The 19,422-nt window shown below is 48.0% G+C and overlaps 1 protein-coding gene across 2 annotated transcripts in view; it reads left to right on the forward strand.

The window, feature by feature from the left end:
- Positions 1 to 19,422, forward strand: part of LOC144797839 (P2R1A-PPP2R2A-interacting phosphatase regulator 1-like) — a 93,485-nt gene that overhangs the window by 21,865 nt on the left and 52,198 nt on the right. For both annotated transcript variants that reach the window (XM_078668646.1, XM_078668645.1), the window contains exons 2-6: positions 2,954 to 3,035; positions 6,263 to 6,325; positions 6,413 to 6,456; positions 9,285 to 9,339; positions 17,721 to 17,791. In XM_078668646.1, the coding sequence (XP_078524772.1) occupies positions 2,954 to 3,035; positions 6,263 to 6,325; positions 6,413 to 6,456; positions 9,285 to 9,339; positions 17,721 to 17,791 (315 nt within the window). The remainder of the gene's footprint in view (positions 1 to 2,953; positions 3,036 to 6,262; positions 6,326 to 6,412; positions 6,457 to 9,284; positions 9,340 to 17,720; positions 17,792 to 19,422) is intronic.

Here is a 19,422-nt window from a genome sequence, read left to right on the forward strand (position 1 = left end):
AGCCTTTTGTATATCTTTGGTACTTATTTGTGTGCCTCTGTTAGGGATCCTTGGCGCCGTGTCAGTTGTTGTAGCGGCCTTATCCTTGGTTAGTCTTTTAGATGTGGCCTCATTCTGTTTTGCTGGGCCACCTTCTTGCGCTAATTGGACTTTCGAGCCAAACCCCTTATTATTTACGAGTGATGTTAACCTATCGACTTTGGCTATAAGGGGTTTTATCAGCACAGTAATTGAGTGCTCCAGGTCCGTTTTGAGATCAGCCACCATGTTGGTGATCCAGCAGGGTATTCCTGGTGTAGATGGATTTACAGGCGTTACCAAATTATGATTTCTAGTTTTTAGTGATCCTTTTTTGCCCCCACATTTCGGACCTTCCTTATCCGAAGTTTTATCTGTAATATTTGAATTCTTATTATGGTTGTTTGTTTGTTCACCAGTTCTCTCGCTACAAGTTTCGTCGGGCACCTGGGCACAAGGGAGGTCGACGAAGGAAGAGGGGGTGAGGGGCAGACTAGTATCAAATTCTTCTGCCAAATCTCGGGAAGCTTCAGATAAATTAATGAGGGATTCCTGGGTTTCTTGGACGACGATCACGGGTGGTAGGGACATCCTTCTTTCAGTGTTTGCGATAGCGTTTGAAACCGCCCCTATGGTTTGTTTAAGCATCTTGTCGATAGCGGTTAAAGTTGGTAAAGGCGGAGGCAAATCCATTTTAGATTTTGTGCTTGATCTTAGGATGGGCATCTTTGACTTCTTGGCCGTTTTCCTCATAGTCTACCATGCAAAGTACAAGAACAATGACTGGGTATGGCTGATGTACGTAAGTCCAGATATAATACCTGTTATGCAAGATGCGATTGGCAGATTTTAGGTGGGCGACCCAGCCCGGCCTCTTCTGGCCTCTGAGGGCCACAGAGGGCCCGCCCTTTGCCCGGGCTTCGCTCGGCGTCCCGCTCGCGTCCCGCTGAGCGGTAGTTCGCTGTTCTTAAAGGAGGCGTTGCAGCCGGGGGCGTGTCTTGCTGGGGGCGCGGCCGTGCACACCTGTGCAGCGCGGGGACTCCTGGTCTATGGAGTCCCTGCGGCGCGCGCCCACAGTTACCTCACGCAGTTCACTCTTCCTCCCGGTTGCTCTCCGGCGCTCCTGCTGCCTCAACCCCACACCAAACGCCACGCAGCGGCACCCGCGAAGCGGGTGCTGCAAGTTGTTGAGCGGCGATATGGCGGTCAATCCCTCCTGGGACACGGGGAGGCTGCAAGGCTGGATGGCGGTTTCACAATATACCTCGTCGGCTAATGACGGCGTCCAGGTACAATTCTTCTCGCATGAGGGTCCTTGCAGTTAGTTAGGGTACAGCAAATATATTAGGTGCATATCATGGCTTTTAGTTAACACCCTGCAGTGAAACCATGTTATCCTCCACACATATGCCATAGGGTGGCACTCCTCAAACAGAGACATATGTTTGATATCTATCGACTCTGCCAGTGGAACTGTATAGAGAGATTGAAGGTAAGGTTTCATGGCTGTGAAATTATAGCGGAACAGTTCAGTGTCAAGCTCCCTTCTTATTCTAAAGTAATTTGCCTACTTATATGCTGGTCATCACAAGATGTTCTTTATAGGATGAAGGCAGGTGAAATTCCTGATGGGAATTGAAAGGAGACGTGATTAGGTAACTCAGTCCATTGAATTGAAGGAAATGCTGTTAATTGAATTGATTGTGATTGCTACGCAATCTCGTACTTGTCTTGAGGCCAAAATCCATTGTTTAGCTTGGCAAGGAGACGAAGGGCAAAGGTCATCACCTCCTTATAAAGGGATGCTCCTGTTGTCCTAAATTTCCACATTTACCCCTCGAAGTGTGACACATAGACTCTTTGAGATCAACATCATGTATCCACTTTTCTGGCATGGGAAATCAGGTGTTTCTTGTGGTAGACAATCATTCCAATTTGAAAACTGTCGTTGAAGGCATAAAAACCAAAGTAATGGAAAGCATTTGTGAAACCTGCTTGACCTGAGGAAATCATGAAAATGTTATAATTAGGAAAATCCTGTTGACAAAAGAAAATGAATAACCTCACACCCTCTTGCAACAAGCATATTGTGACAAAAGGAGTCCAATTGGAAGGAATTATTGATTTAATGGGAGAGTGTTATATTTTTGTGGGTGGTCTAGGACAGAGCATTTTATTTTAATTATGAGTCTTCTTATGTTGAGGACTGACAAGGAATCTGTTTCTTGGATTGATCTTGTGGCAGCTGCTGGAGCTTGAAATCATTGTAGTATGTCATGAATTTCTGCCTCGCTCTAAATCTTGCAGCAGTCACACTTCCCAAAAAGTTCCTCCTCCTGAAATAGAGCCTACTAGAAGAGTTAACTTGGAGACTACCTCAATGAAAAAGTATGACAGTGGTCCAGCAGGGGCTGGAAAGGATGCAAAGAAGTTCCAAAGTAGGAGATGTGGTTTATTTTTTTATTTGTGTATCTCCTTTGCAAACAGACCAGTTAAAAAGTATAATGGAAAGTCCGTGTCCAGCATCCTGCAGAGGCTCACTCTATAGCAGTTGTAGATATCCATCTCCATTAATGTGTAAGTGCACAGCATACTGGCTTTAATTTTCTAACTTTAAGATGGCGATCTATAGTGTTTAGAACTATCACACTTCTTCAAGCTGGGAGTTTGTTATGTAGTGGTTGCAGTATATAGGGTTATTAAAGTGGAAGTACAATGCACTCAGCAGAAGCTCACTTCCTTGGAGTTAAGCCAAGTGCAGAGGTGCAGTGCAACCCTCATCAACCAACAAAATAGTATAGTGGGGATCATAGCTAGTTACTCAATATTTACTTGTCTTCCTGAACCTGCTGTTTGACCTGCAGTGCTATTTCACCTGGTGCCATGTGTGTCAGAGGACTGATGGCTTTGGAATATTTTGCTTCTGTCTCCCTAGTGACTCATCAGTGGTATTCCAGCCGTTTGGAAGTCGGTGTCGCCGTAGTAGCGTATCTCTGAATTTGGGTTGCCCCGGACTGGTAAGCATTTAAGATTCCTCTTGTATTCCCTATGGTTCTATCATGGTCCATATGTTTTGTTTCCTCTAAAAATTCTCTATTTGCGCCATTGGTTCTCGAATACATTGGTAGTATTTAGAATTATGCAGCCCCTGTAGTGCACATGTGCATATAAAACCTCAAATTAAGTAATTACTCCCCGTTACTGAGTGCCACTAAAATTCTACTTAAAGTTAGTCTCAATCCCATAGAGCTCCTAAAAGATTGTCCACACATGCCTCTATCCTTTGTTTGAGTAAACCAAAGATTTTCCCAGCCGGCCTGGACCCAGCCTCTCCCAGTTCGTCTGGCCTTAGGCTCTCCCATCTGGTCTGGCCCCAGCCTCTCTCATCCAGCCTGGCCCCCGCCTCTCCCAGCCGGCCTGGGCCCGACCTCTCTCAGCCGGCATGGCCCCGGCCTCTCTCAGCCGGCATGGCCCTGGCCACTCTCAGCCGACCTGGCCTCGGCCTCTCTCAGCCGGCCTGGCCCCGGCCTCTCTCAGCCGGCTTGGCCCTGGCCTCTTTCAGCCGGCCTGGCCCCGGCCTCTCTCAGCCGGCCTGGCCCCGGCCTGTCTCAGCCAGCCTGGCCCACCCCCTCTCCCAGCCGGCCTGGCCCACCCCCTCTCCCAGCCGGCCTGGCCCCCTGCCTCTCCCAGCCGGCCTGGCCCCTTGCCTCTCCCAGCCGGCCTGGCCCCCTGCCTCTCCAGGCCGGCCTGGCCCCCTGCCTCTCCCAGCCGGCCTGGCCCCCCGCCTCTCCCAGCCGGCCTGGCCACCTGCCTCTCCCAGCCGGCCTGGCCCCCCGCCTCTCCCAGCCGGCCTGGCCCCCCGCCTCTCCCAGCCGGCCTGACCCCCGCCTCTCCCAGCCGGCCTGGCCCCCGCCTCGCCCAGCCGGCCTGGCCCCCGCCTCTCCCAGCCGGCCTGGCCCCAGCCTCTCCCAGCCGCCCTGGCTCAGCCTCTCCCAGCTGCCCTGGCCCCAGTCTCTCCCAGCCGCCCTGGCCCCAGCCTCTCCCAGCCGGCCTGGCCCCCGCCTCTCCCAGCCGGCCTGGCTCCCGCCTCTCCCACCCGGCCTGGCCCCCGCCTCTCCCAGCTAGCCTGGCCCCCCGCCTCTCCCAGCTAGCCTGGCCCCCCGCCTCTCCCAGCCGGCCTGGCCCCCGCCTCTCTCAGCCGGCCTGGGCCCCCCGCCTCTCTCAGCCGGCCTTGGCCCCCCGCCTCTCCCAGCCGGCCTTGGCCCCCCGCCTCTCCCAGCCGGCCTGGCCCCCCGCCTCCCCCAGCCGGCCTGGCCCCCCGCCTCCCCCAGCCGGCCTGGCCCCCGCCTCCCCCAGCCGGCCTGGCCCCCGCCTCTCCCAGCCGGCCTGGCCCCCGCCTGTCCCAGCCGGCCTGGCCCCCGCCTGTCCCAGCCGGCCTGGCCCCCGCCTGTCCCAGCCGGCCTGGCCCCCGCCTGTCCCAGCCGGCCTGGCCCCCGCCTGTCCCAGCCGGCCTGGCCCCCGCCTCTCCCACCTGGCCTGGCCAACTCCCTCTCCCAGCCGCTTGGCCCACCGCCTCTCCCAGCCGGCCTGGCCCACCGCCTCTCCCAGCCGGCCTGGCCCCCCGCCTCTCCCAGCCGGCCTGGCCCCCCGCCTCTCCCGGCCGGCCTGGCCCCCTCCTCTCCCAGCCGGCCTGGCCCCCCTCCTCTCCCAGCCGGCCTGGCCCCCCGCCTCTTCCAGCCGGCCTGGCCCCCCGCCTCTCCCAGCCGGCCAGGCCCCCCCACCTCTCCCAGCCGGCCTGGCCCCCCGCCTCTCCCAGCCGGCCTGGCCCCCCGCCTCTCCCAGCCGGCCTGGCCCCAGCCTCTCCCAGCCAACCTGGCCCCAGCCTCTCCCAGCCAACCTGGCCCCAGCCTCTCCCAGCCAACCTGGCCCCAGCCTCTCCCAGCCAACCTGGCCCCAGCCTCTCCCAGCCAACCTGGCCCCAGCCTCTCCCAGCCAACCTGGCCCCAGCCTCTCCCAGCCGGCCTGGCCCCAGCCTCTCCCAGCCGGCCTGGCCCCAGCCTCTTCCAGCTGGCCTGGCCCCAGCCTCTTCCAGCTGGCCTGCCCCCAGCCTCTTCCACCCGGCCTGCCCCCAGCCTCTTCCACCCGGCCTGCCCCCAGCCTCTTCCACCCGGCCTGGCCCCAGCCTCTTCCACCCGGCCTGGCCCCAGCCTCTTCCACCCGGCCTGGCCCCAGCCTCTTCCACCCGGCCTGGCCCCAGCCTCTTCCACCCGGCCTGGCCCCAGCCTCCACCAGGCCTGGCCCCAGCCTCTCCCATCTAGTCGGGCTGGGGCCTCTCCAGAAGATCTAGCCAGGCCCGCTTGCTGAAAGTCTGGCCAGAGCCTCTTCCACCACCCAGTATGATTGGTTTGGCATTGCAAATTGATATGGGGTTCAGGCGGGGAGTTTGCAGTAATTTCTAACTGAAGGCAGTAAAAAAAGTAAGAGTAACACTGTATTTCTCAGATACACAAAGTCGACCACTATCAGATGTATTGATGAGGGCACTGTCAGCTATGTGACACATCTAAGAAGAAGGTTTCCTTCTCAACATGATCTAATTTATTTTTCCACATGACCAAACTACAATTCTCTGTGTGACACAGTTTTATGTTTCACATAATTCCAGCCTGTGGTTTCGCCTTATAGTTCCATATGATACCTTATACAGTCAAGTGCCAATGACTATACTTTATCTTTAGCAACCCATTTGTATTCATCATTTTGCCAGAACCTTTCCAGACAAGTGGCTGATAACAGAGCTTTCATATACTTCAGCCAGGAGAGAGAAGATGGCCTCTGATATTTCACAATACATAATCACATGTAATAGGCCAATAAGAAAAAGGTGCCCACCTCCCCGTGATCTCATGTACAAGATGCCTGCCATCTACACATTATTAGGGTAATATGTCTGCTGTCTCCAGAACCACAGGGATAAGTGTCTTTGGTATCCATATCTGCATTGAAATGTACCTACCATCTCCAGACACCCAGTCACAGGTGTAGAGACCGGTGCTTGCCATGTCCAGGCCCAAGAAGAAAGAACCCCGATAGGGCCAGGCGCGGCCAACTACGAGGCATAGGGATGGATGCCTGCTATCTCCAGATACCCAGAGAATGGCAAGATCCATCGCCAGAGCTCTTGAGAAAGCTGGCGACCATTATCAGTGTGAATTCTGATCTGGGATTTTTTTTTCTGTTCTAGCCCTTCACACTCTCCCCACTACGGACACCTTGTCACCACAGCCAGGAGGCTATCAGGCAGCAGGTCAGAATTGTCCCTCGTGTTGATTATATGCCCCGGTTAAGCGTGTCTCAGCTGCCCCTAACTGTTCTTGTATCTTTGTCTCCACAGGCAGGCCTCACAGGAACATATCCCAGGGGTGTAGGCCAAAGCAGGTAAGAGCATGGTCCATTCAGATGACTTTGGGAAAGGTTTTGCTCTACTTCAGAACCTACTCTCAACTCAAGTGTTGGTATCTAAACATATAAAAACACTAAGCTACAAACAGTCACACCACAGACTACCTAGCTTCAGCCACAGACAGGACAGTAATAAACACCTCTTGCACACTGTTTCACCGATGCCACTGTAACGCATTAGCCGCAAAGTACTGTGACCAGTTCCCACTGTCTGCACCAACAAAATAGATTAAAGAAACACATGCACAAACCCTTAACTTTGTATTTTAAACCTTAAAATCATAGAAAATACAATCTATGTCTACTATGTTGGAGAATAGCACAGTAGAGACACATTTGAAAGGGAGTAAGAAGTCTTTTTCAAGCCTGGTCGAGATACATGCATTAGGTTCTTAAACCTGTTAATAGGAGTCAACACAGCTTGAATTCAACTGTAGTTGCAGCATAGTATTACAGTCCTTGTTGCTGAATTGCCACATCTTTCCCCGCAGTAGCTTTTCATGTAAACCAATGTAGCTTGTCTGGTCTAGGATCTGAAGCCTATTATTCATGTCAGAGGCAAGTGGAACGATTTTCAAAGCTACCGAATCCATACATATGATTTTAGCGTTCACCTCCAACTTTCTTCCTCTGTCATTTGCCAGTTTCAGCTTGGATGCCCAGTTTTCTCTAGACCTATCTATTACATTAGGTCTAATTTGATTTGATCTGATCTGTCATGGTTTGTCCTTCTTTGTGTAATGAAACCTGTTTGAAGACAATGAAGAGAATCGAAGGAAATAGAAATCATTTACAGACTGCGAGAGAAATGCCAGGCTGAATAAAAAGGGAAAGATTGTCTATTTACTTTTGCACCATTCCTTAGCTACCCTGCGTGGGACTGGGTGGGAGAAAAGCAGACTCGTCACTAGAGGGAAAATAAAAACAGAATACTGCATGCATCGGACATTAATAACGAACAAAATCACTTATGCAATGTTTCCAAATACACGCAGTGCGAGAAAGTCAGCCCTGCTCCTTGTGACATCTGGGAAGACCTCTGCAAACACTGTGATACCAAATATTCAGTGAAATGCTTTTTTAAAAGTTCTAATATTCTTTTTACTGTTGCTAGCTCCCCTCTTAGGGTAGGCTGAAAACAGTGGGCGGGCGAAAATAATTTTTTTTTAATGTTCTTTGTTTCCAATGCTAAAACTGTCATAGAACGAGCACAAAAATGAGTAGGAAAAAGCACATTGTTGATGATGATGAGCAAGGCAGGAAAAAAAGCATTTAGAAAGAGAAAATAGAGTTTCCAACAACGTGTTAATACATGTTTCTATGCGTTCTTCACAAAGCCTCTCCAGGCTACTGAGGTTTCTAGGTTCCATACTCCGCACACATCCTCTCCCTAAGATAGAGTCAGAAACACACCACTGTCCACTCTACATACATCTCCAAAGATTAGATCGCCTGAAAATTGTATTCTTTTTGCACATAGCCTCTTCCCTTTAGTGATATACATGTGTATGCGCTTTCCATAAAGCCCCTACATACCAGAATGCCTTGAGAGGCATGCCATCTGAACCCAGTCTCAGCGCAATATAGTGACGCGTGTCACTGTGAATTCTACACAGAGGCCCTTCATACTACAGTGGCTCACAAAAGTATTCAGTATGCATTCTGAGCTTACCATCTCTAACATAATGCCACACACATATCTCCATACTCTATGCATGTAGCCTCTTTATTATTGCCCCCTACTTACATCTCCTGCACACTAAAGTGCACTCTGTGCTCAGACCGTGCCCACACAAATGACACATAAAGATACGCCAGCTGCATACAGCTCCTGCCCATCCTAGTGAAAGCTGTTTCTCTGCTGTCTGCACCTGCCCGCCAACAAATGGCACACCATCTCTGCACTCCTGAACACCATAGTAATGCATCAGACTATGCACATCACACAAAGCCCATGGCATCGTGTGGTGAAAACACTTCTCTGGGGAGTCTACGAACAGCCTCTAAAGCAACACACATGCCTATACCTGCTGCCTCGAGCTCCATTTAGGTTACACTGTGTTAGCATGTCTGGTGCCCACACTACGGAAAGAAGTGTATTAGGAAACAGGGCAGACAGTAGAGACAGATATCCGCCCTCCGTGCTACCAACGAGCCTAGACTGAGCTGCAGCATGTTTAATATCCTGGCTCAGAGGATGCTAACCCTCTGCCAGCTACTTTGGCTTCAGGCATCCTGACTAATCATGCAAACAGTGCATCAGGCAGGGTAGGTGCCCTTTCCCATCCGGTGCGAATTAGACCTCCTCCTACTCACCAATGTATTAACTGGGCAGGTACTGTCATGCTAAAAGCGCCTTCATCCCCTTTAATTTAAAGCGAGAGTCGCAGCACATCTTTGCAGCAGTGCTCAGCAATCTGCGGTGGAGTCCACCTGTTTCTCAGAAGTGTACAGACAGCTTTGCATAGTGAGAACCTACACTTCTATCCTTCCATGTCAAGCATCCAAACACACACACATCCTATCGGCAGGTATTAAGGCACACATCAGAGACACCTCTCAGGTGCTCCCATTGTGACAAAGAGAATTAAACATTCCTCTGGCTCTAGGAGATTTACAATCTATTCATTCTGCACAAGGAGAGAGTTGGAGAAAGGAAGCGAGAGACTGTCAATTAATCTGAGTCAAGCATCCAGTCCTTTTCACACCAGTTTGGGTGCCATGCAGCAACCCTTTGTCTTCATCACCTCCATTGTGGTCTATAAGTATCATCCTGCTTCTTACTGGCTTACCTCTTCCCGCAGAGAGGCCCCTCCAACATTGCAGCCGAGCTCCAGCTGGCCAAGCCCCTACAATTTGGTGAGTAATCAGTGCATAAAAGGAAATGGCACCATCCTTCATTCAGTTAACAATTGGACTCAGGAAGGAAAGCATAAATAGGCGGTGGATACTGCATGTGGAGGAGAGATCATTTTCTTATATACATTCTCACTATATCCCATCCTTTCTCCTTTCTCTTCTTCGTTCTGTCCATTTCTCTTTTGAAATCCAACCCCTCCATAAATTCTCTCTCATGTTGACTGTGAAACAGTCGTCTGTATGCAACAGAACTGCATATATTACTGATTACAGAGAGTTGCATCCCCTTATCTCAATTTTTGAAACATGGATTGCCTAAAATGACACTGCTACCCTCCATACTGGTCATGCTGTCCTTCCACAAAGGCAGCAGAGGTGGAATCCTCTTAAATATATTGCTGTCACGTCATCCTCTGCAGTCTGTCTTAGTTATCAATGCCCCTTTTCAGCTGCACATTATAATATTCTTATGGTTTCACAGGTACCTTCTTAAAGGACCTCGCTTCCATTCTCAAAGCAACTCCATTTAGTGCCTCTTTTATGGTCCTTGCAACAATCAACACGTTCACTCCTGCCTGACGACTCTCTGCCCAGCACGCAGACTCTCCCCTCCCACTTCCATGGCAATCAGCTTGATTTTATTCTAGTCTATAAGTTAGTTTCCTGCCATCTCCCACACTGACTGTTCCATTATCGACAGGTCATTGCAGATACCCACCCTCCATTCCCTCATCTACAAACCCTGTCTTCAAAAATAAAATCCCTTTTTGACTTTGGTCCGAACTGTCTGCACCAAACTAGCTGATTTAATCTTAATCCTACTCCACCTTCACCTCCTGTGCCTCTTCCTCGGAACTCTTGATCACATCAGCCCTCAAGTCTCAAAACCCCTCCTGCTTACGCATCTCAGCCAGTGAACCAAATTCTACACACAGCCGATAATTTCCACTTGAAAAAGCCTTCAGTGAACTAATCTCTCGCCTTCCTTTTGCTGAATCAACAAGCTGTGTATACCATATCTCCTCGCTCAAACCGCCCCCACTGAGGCTATCTCTCACTATTAACTCACTCCTGTTACCCCTTCTGCTAATACTAGGCAGAACAACCATATAGCTAGTGCCTGTGCAGTCTTTTTTCCTCACAAATATTTATCAGAGACACTTGGAAACCACCTCATTCCTGCTCATATTAACAATCACCGTATATTTCCCAAACTGTATTAATGGGGTCTTTCTCAGCAGCTTCTGCTATCCACCACACTGCAAATCCCTTATTCACCCCACTAACCCGTAATCCCCCAGAGCATCAAACTTTGTTTATCTTCGAATGGTTTGCTTTGCCTTATCTCCCTTTTTAGATCGCAGCCTACCAGACCGTTCAGCCGTCTGGTTTGCTAAAGACATCTTGGGGACTTTCAGAAAGTTGACCTAGGAATGCATTTCACCTGTTGATTACCATTGGCTTTGTAGCTACATTTTCTGGCTTTCTGTTTGCTGGCTTTATGTGCTTTAGGGTCTCCAGGTTCAGTTCTTCCCTCCTGTTGCCTAAACTGTGTTTACTGTATTCTTCCATAAATCCCCTTTTTGTAAATATGGCTTTAAAACTTGTTCTTATCTTGTGACATTTGCTGTACATTCAAAGACCGAAGTCAAATGCCAGGCGCTCTCTTCCGAGGGCGCTTGTTTACTTTACTTTCTCTGATGTCAAAGTGAAAGGATTTATGTGACTATCTTGTTTGATATTGGGGGTAAGAAATATTTTTTTTCTAGCAGACAACATTTAAATGAACTGTGTAAGAATTTCAGAAGAGATCAGAATTAGGAACACAAATAAAGCATGTTTTTTTGTTATTTATGAAGTGTTATTGAAACAAATACTTTAATATGGTCAGTACAAATCATTACACTAGGTGATGCAATTTCCATGCATTTTTGTTTGTGCACTGTATAGTTTTATTAGTAAAACTGTATGTCTGTGCAAACGTAATGCATAAATACACACTTATATCAAGATAATATTCCCAATCACTGTGCAGATTAGTAAGCCAGGTCCTGATGAATTGCCTTTGATAGATTTCAACTACTTTGGCAAGAAACATGTTGGCCAACCTACGCTCGATTTCATGAGCTGATACAGATCATCATTTATGGTTACAGCCATTATTTTTTATTTTAATCTAGACAAGGGAACCTGCTTAATAAAAAGATTATTAGGGTACTCCTTAGCCTATTTTAACTCACTCACATCTACACCAGAGAGCCCATACACGTATACCCACACTTCACAATTGCCATAGAGCTCCCTCGTGGATGCCTGTTGGGTATTGCAGCGCTGGCCCGATGAGGAGCATGCCCTATGATGAAGCCCGACACCCATCTCTTGGTGTGTGCGGGCTCTTGCTCCTGTGCATTCAGATGTCCCCCATCTGGGTCCTCAGCTCTTAAACACCAACCTGTTCTCCATCTTTATCTCCGCAAGAACTGCATACCGCCTGTTGTTAATCCTTTAATATACCAAGATGCCAGAGCGAATCCAGAATCTTATCATAACTATCAATGCCTACTGGGGCGCTAGCTCCATTTCTACACCTGAAATAATGTCGCAGTGATGTCACCAGAGCATATAGCGCCCACACCAGTGCACTGACCTCATCAGTTCCCTTTTTTCTGTGACTTTTAATGTGGATAAAGAGCTGCTGTTTGCGATTTATTTTTTCTCTTCTGTTTATCCTGTGGTTTGCACAAAATTGTCTCTCATTCTTCAGTGCAGTGTATTGGGATGTCCCGCCAAATAAAACAGGCTTTAAATCTTGTATTTACAATGGACTGATGCCCATTTCTGAGCCCTCAGTCTGTGGTGTCTGGGTTCGAAGCACGACTTGAGATTGTGACAAATGCAGCCTCATGTACCCCAAACCATCAAATAGCGCAAGTCCAAACCTTTTTATGGCCTGCGACAAGTGACCTGCTTGATGCTGGTCGTGTTTGAAGGTGAGGTCTCCCTCAAATTTGCGTTCCTCTCCATCAAAATCACTGAGAGGTAAAACGAGTAAACACCACTACCACTGTGATTCCCCTCTGCATCACTCAAAGTCGAGCGGTAGATCACCTTGATGTACTCCGCCCTCATGCTGAGTCCTCCTCTGAGCTGGAGCTCATGGACATTACTGTGTCCGAGTAGCCTGCCCAATGGAGCCACCCACTGCCACACCCACCACGGATCCTGTTCTGGGCTCTTTGCTGACTCAACCATTTTCTGTACCGATGCCAACAGATCATGAGTTTCCAGCGCCAGAAGGCAATCCAGCTCATTTCTTCAGTCACATTATGGTGCTGTTCAAGCATGTGTTGATCATGCAGATCCATCTTCTGTGCTATTCGTCCCCAGATTTCTGTCTAGGGGGACGCCTCCTGTGCCTTTTGGATTCACTTTGATACAAGGCCCTTCGTAAGTGACACCTCCGCTACTGCTTTCGCTGATGCCTACCCCGGCACCTTCAGTGCCTCCGTAGCAGTCTCCTCCCTAGGAATACTCAGATTGACAAAGAAGGTCAGGCACAGAGATCCACCACATTCTCTGGTGATGTTGAGGTGAGCCTCATGTAGATCACATTTGAAGTGGCTCGCCTATTTTAGGACAAGGCTGACACGGCCCTTAAGAGATTAAAGGTGGGAAGGACTACTGCCCGCACTCTCTGTCTCCAACCCCTGGGACTATAGAGAGTTCAGGACGTTTCAGGGCTTTTCAAGATCCTTTACCTTTTGGCACCGTCAGCCTTTCTGAGCCAGTCCAACAGCCCAAGTAGCTGCTTTGTCAATACAGTGGCAAAGGAAGAGGTCATCAAACCAAGCAGCCCTGCTCCTCTTCCTCATTCTCCTCCACACCACAGAGAAAGTTGCTTTATCTTCCCCTTGAAGGAGCGTGCGCTGCCGGTTGGATGACGGGTAGGTCATAAAAAGTGGTGACCAGTGGATCCTACAGATAATATAAAGGAGATGAGCCTTGCCCTTCCAACAGGCTTCTCCCCTTATGCCAGGCCCTCGGTCCCTTCAGTCAGAATAGTCTCTCCGGATCTTGCAGTAGGTGGTGGCAGACCTGCTGCTGAATGAAACAGTGGACTTGGTCCCACAGCAGGAAATTGGGCAGGGGTGCTACTTCTGGAACTTCCTGGTTCCCAAGTAGGACGGACACGTTCACTCGATCCTAAACCTCAGGATCCTGAATTTGATCCTGTGCAAGGAAAATTTCAAGAGGCTGTCCCTGGCTCACATTCAAGTCAAGATAGCTTCCCTTGACTTGAAGGACATGTATTTCCACATACTGATCCTCAGTCTCATAGGAGGTACATTTAGTGGTAGGGTCCACTTACTACCAATTCTCAGTCCCACCATTTGGACTAATATCCGCACCCCACATCTTCACCAAGGTGATGGAGTTGGTTGTGGCTCTTCTGAAAAGGTCAAGGATCTCAGTGTTCTCTTACCTAGACAACTGGCTGCATAAGCCCAGTTCGCCGGAGATGGTGTTGGATCACCTGCAGGCAGCAGCATCATTGCTGTCCGATATAGACTTTTCATTCAACGCGACAAAGTTTCACCTAGAGCCTTCTCATCACCTCCTTGTCATAGGGGCAAAATAAAACGCAACATATTTGAGAGTCTTCCCTCCTCCTCACAGGGTTTGGGACACTTGGAATATGATTCTGTTATTTCAGAAGGGCGCTCAAGCTCCAGTCTGCTGGCTTCCTATTTCCTCCTGGTCATGCACCTGCATTAGCACAAGTGAGCACACCAGTTGTACTCTAGTTGGCAGTGTTTACAGCCCAGATGAGATCTGTTGACTAGTCTCCGTGGGCACTGTGGCAGATCTAGACTGGTGATCGGTAAAGCACCCATCCTTTTAGCCTCCACCGGTAGTGACTACAGTGTTAACGTATGCATCCACCCTTGTGTGAGGTACTCATCTGGAATAATTGGAGATCTGAGGGCCTCTGATCTTCAGAAAAACAGCCATTTCACATCAACCTGCTCAAACTGCAGACAATACGGCTAGCTCTGAAAGCATTTCTCCCATCTCTTTGCCGCCACTTTGTCCAGATCTTGACAGACAATATGACTGTGATGTGGTATGCAATGAGCAGGGAGGAGTGGGGTCTCATCTTCTCATTCGGGTAGCGTTCAGGCTTAGGGCTTAGCCGCACCAGCACATGGTCTGACTAGTATCCAGCCATCTGGCTGGCTTACTGAACACCAGAGCCCACAGTCTCAATGGGAATAATTTTGATGATCACAATTGGTGTTTCAACCCAGATGTGATTCAGAAAGTCTCTGCCCTGTGGGGCACCCTGCAGGTGGACCTCTTAACCACTCGCAACATAACTCATTTGCTGCAGTTCTGTGTCTTTCAGTACAGCCTTGGGGGATGCTTTTTGGTTGAAATGGAGTTTTTCACTTGATCTCATGTTTCCTCCCATAGCCTTGCTTAATTGAGTGCTGCTGATTCACCAGAACCAGGCCGAAGCCATTCTCTTTTCACTAGACTGCCTGAGAAGGGTGGGGTACACAGACTTCCTGCAATTGTCCCTGTGTCCCCTTCCTCTCGAGGCAGATCTCCTCTCCCATTCGCAGGGGGAAGTTGCCAAAGTCTCTACCTTCATGTCTGTAGATTGACAGGGGACATTAAGCTTTTTCAACTGCCACCAGTGGTGGTTGACACAAAATCTGTCTACACTGGAAGGTGGAATCAGTTTGTCGCATGGTGTGTGAAGCAGAAAGTAGACCCTTTGGAAGCATGCCTATCAGAGGTCCTTTGTTTTGCTGTGTCGCAAACCCAGCTGGGTTATGCAGTGGGCAATATCAAAAGATACATTGCTGTCCTGTGGCATTTCCCTTCCTCGTAGATCAACCAACCCTCTTCACATCCCGACCGTGAACAGTTTCTTGATGGAACTGATGGATCTTTCCTCTGACACCTTTGTAATGCCCCAGTGAGATTCAGATCTTGTTGATATTTTTAATGGGTATTTTCTTTGAGCCCCTTCATGGTTGCAAGTTAAGTTTACTGACTTTCAAGACTGTTTTTCTAGTGTCTATTGAGCATGTCTTTCACATGCCCTGACATATTGTTCCTTAGGTCTAAAGCAGTTTTTTTCCCAATGTTGGTGACCCCTTTCCCTCTAGGGCAATCCATTACCCCTCCGACCCTTTACCCTTCACCTCTTTGTAGCAGCTGGGCCCCTGTGGAGCAGTTATTCTGTTGACTTCATAAGGGAGATCACATCTGACATCCAGCTCTGTGTGGGGTGTGCAGGCAGCAGAACAGCTTAAGGGAGTCCAGAAGTGGATGCTGTCTTGCTGAATCATACTGTGTACAAAAATTAGGGGTGTGCAAAACATGTGTAATTTGCTCTAGTGTAATTATGGGAAATCACCCCAAAAAATACCTGTAATAAGCAAAATGCATACCACGTCTACTTCAGCCCTTTCCAAGATGGTTCTCATGGGTGGGATTTGTCATCGAGTGACATGAGCTTTCTTTCTCACCTTCATTATGCATTATTGCTTGAATGGAAAAGTGAAAAATGATGGCCATTTCTCACACTCAGTGCTCCAGTAATTTCCCCGTCTGACCACACCTTCAGAACCACCATCTGGGAGGAGCTACTGCATTGAAATCTATTCAACAGGTGAGGAGTCTGCAAGTAGAAGTATCCTTCAGAAGGAAACATTACTTACCTTTGATAGCGATCTTTCCGATGGATACTCTACCTACCTTCCGATTCCTCATCAGTCCCGCCCACTTGCTGTTTCTGAAAAATGGCCTTTGACCACTGCTACTGAAAAGGTTCCAGTTTAGTTGTTGTGCTGTTCTGCCTCATAATTGAATAATTGACCTGTTGCTTTTTTACCTTTGCCTCTAATCTGTGGGGGTGGGGTGGGATCTATATGGCTCCTGTGACGTCACTTCCGCATTGCAGCTAGCACTCCCCTCATCCCCCCCACTCCCCCAACCCCCCCCCCCCCCCCCGCCCCATCAGCATAGGAGAACTGTGAGAAGTTTCCACATCCAGTATAGGGCCTGGAGATATTCAACAAATGAGGAATCTGCTGATAGGTAGAGTATCCACTAAGAACATCATCACTGAAGGTAAGTTAATTTTTCTTGTTTTGCCTGTCACTTCAGGAGTGTTCCCTGTGCAGGCGAGTTCGCTTTTTTCCCCATAATCTGATGCATTGTCCTGATGCGCCAAATGCTTTGAGGTTGTGCCTAAGTGCCGATTGTGCATTGCACCCTACAGTTAATGACTGACTAACTCATTAAATCTCTTCTTTCAACTGCCCAAATCCATGTAATCTGGGTTACATTAATTCCACTCTAGTGAACCTAATCACTCCTGCAGAGTTCAACACAGTTTACTGTGCACCTTAAACTTTCCTCAGCAAAGGCACTGGATTTAGTATCCACATATCTCACCAACTCCTCTGTCTTCTGGCAGCCCTCATTTGACATCGACCACCTTTCCAATGATTGCACCACACGGATTGATCCTGGAACCTCTCCTATTTTCTCTTTATACCACCTCCACAAGCGGCATCGTTTTGTCTTCACACATTAAATAGGGATCCACTTTCTTACAGTAAACTCCACCAAAACGGAAATCTTTTATGTACCTTAACCACCTCGCCTAGAGCCGGGAATCTTGTGAACAATACCGTGCAGCTTGAATCTGTCATATAATTCTCTCCTACAGCAGAATAATTCAATTCGTTAAATATTGGGAAAAGTCCATCTTAACATTCTGCAAAACAGCCAGGTCCCTAAGCAGTAAATTGTCAATGAGAACACTGTACTACTGCAAAAGTTTACTCGTTTGTCTATACTATATCGCATTCTCAAAAGAGAAAATGATCTGCAATATTGCAATTTGAATACTATTCAACCTGTGTAGAAACCCAATCTTCTCACAACACCAACAGCTAGCATGTTAGCTTTGTGCCATACACAGAGCAAGCCAAGCCCTAGACTTTTAACGCCTTCTTTAATCAAACCTTCTGGGCCTGAAAAGACTCTGCTAATAGTCATGACCCACTTCTGAGGAGACATCCCTTGTGTATGTGAATGTGTGCCTGTATGTATGATCCTGTTTGATTTGAAATGTCTACTCATGAGGCCCATGTCCCATTACTTATATATTTGTTGAGATCTCTACTACCTTTATGTAACCATCCCATCTGAAGAATGGTCTTAAGTTTGTTATTGCTGTTTAAACAATTTAGTGATAAATAGCTACGATGTTCTTCAGTGAATACAAATATCTGGTTTCACTATCTCTGTTCCTCCTTTCTTGTGTCTCTCCCTACTGAGCTATGTTTTTCCCCTAGGAGCATCGGGGTCCTCATTCAAGGGGAGAAAATCCCAGTTCTTCATCGCTTTGTGCTCCTAACTTTGACAGGTGAGATTGAATAGATGTTCAGTTATTTACCTGCTTTCTACCAGGCCTGACTGCTGTTCTAGTTTCTAAACTCAACTACTCTGGTGGGCCTGTGACATCCTGTTTGTGACCCTGAATACCCAGGTTATCTTCTATTTATTCTGCAAGACCAGCCGGTTATAAAGCATAATATTTTGGATGTATCCACTACCCTTTGCCTCTAAAGAAACACCACTAGGTTATCGTGATGCAGCACACTGGGCCCCAGGGACACCTGTTGAATTAATCTGGGTAACAAAACCAAGTGCATCGTTTATTTTGACTGTTGCTGAATCCAAGGCTATCTGAACTTGCAACAAGAGAATCTGATTAAGCACATTCAAAAGGTTCCATTAACACCTTGGCTGCGGGGCACATTCCCCCGCTGTGCTGGGGGGAGGGGGGGTGCGCACAGCTTAGCTCGTCATGACCACACCTGTTTCTTTAGAACGCTCGCACAGCAGGGGAATTTGGCCAGCGTGCAAGCGTTCTAACGGTCATGACGAGCTCAGCTCGTCATGAGCACACGAGAACCGTGCCTCAGGATGAGCTGAGCTCGTCATGAGCATGGGAGGGGTTAAGCAGGTCCTTGGAAATCTGGACATTGGAATCCAGTGAGTGTTTATTTCAGAAATATGTTGACAATGCTCCCCCCGAAAATGTTAAAGATAATCGCCTCTGAAGGAATGTTTTTTTTTAATTCCGCAATTACTTAAAATCGTTTGCAATGTATTTTACATCTGTAAAAAGAACATGAGTGAAATTCTGTCCGATTGCAGCTGTAAGGAAAACACTCTTCATATTATCAACCATTAAAGAAGCAACATTACTAGTTAAAAAAGAAAATAAACATCAAATTCCATGGCAAAGTGTATCGTACGACCAACCTCTAGAAAAGACCTCTATGTCATAGAAAAGACCTCATATGTCATATGACCTCATATGTCCTCATAAAGCTCCCATGATATGTGAGCGCCACTGGATTTAAAGTGACATGGTGCCGTGTGTTGTTTAAAACTATGATGTAAACATTTAAAAGCAATTCTGTTTTCTATTTGATTGCTTGGAACTGGCCTAGGTTTCCTGTGTCTCTTGAGGGGCAGAGAGAAGTTATGCTATATTTCACTTAATGGCTTTGTTCTTTAACACCGCAATAGGAAAAGTTATGGGGCTTCACTTCTGCACACTTCATGAGGTTTTTATACCTTCATGAGCTTTCTTATAGCTGAGCAAACATTTTCAAGAATTCTCAAAGTCTGCAAAGCACACTCATATGATCACTTTTCATATTCAGCAGTACCATCGACAATTCTCTCGATATACGATCACCCAAGATAGGGTCTATATGGCTCAGTATTTCTGTCCAATACAACTGAAGTGTTGATCATTTCCCTAGATGTGGAGGAAAGCAGCAGTTCGAGGTGGCAGGATATATGGTCTTAAGTCTACTGGGCATCAGACCACCTCATAAGTAGTTTGTATTAAGCCTCCCAATGTTGAATTCTTTTAAAGTTCTTATGGTGGTTCTACCAGTGGGAAGGGTACTCCATATCTCTGTAGTTACTTTCTAGGTCTGCTTCCCAGGCCTTTTGATAGGAATACTTGGGTCCATG

The sequence above is a fragment of the Lissotriton helveticus genome, chromosome 12 (assembly GCF_964261635.1).
Source record: "Lissotriton helveticus chromosome 12, aLisHel1.1, whole genome shotgun sequence".
Taxonomy (NCBI): Eukaryota; Metazoa; Chordata; class Amphibia; order Caudata; family Salamandridae; genus Lissotriton; species Lissotriton helveticus.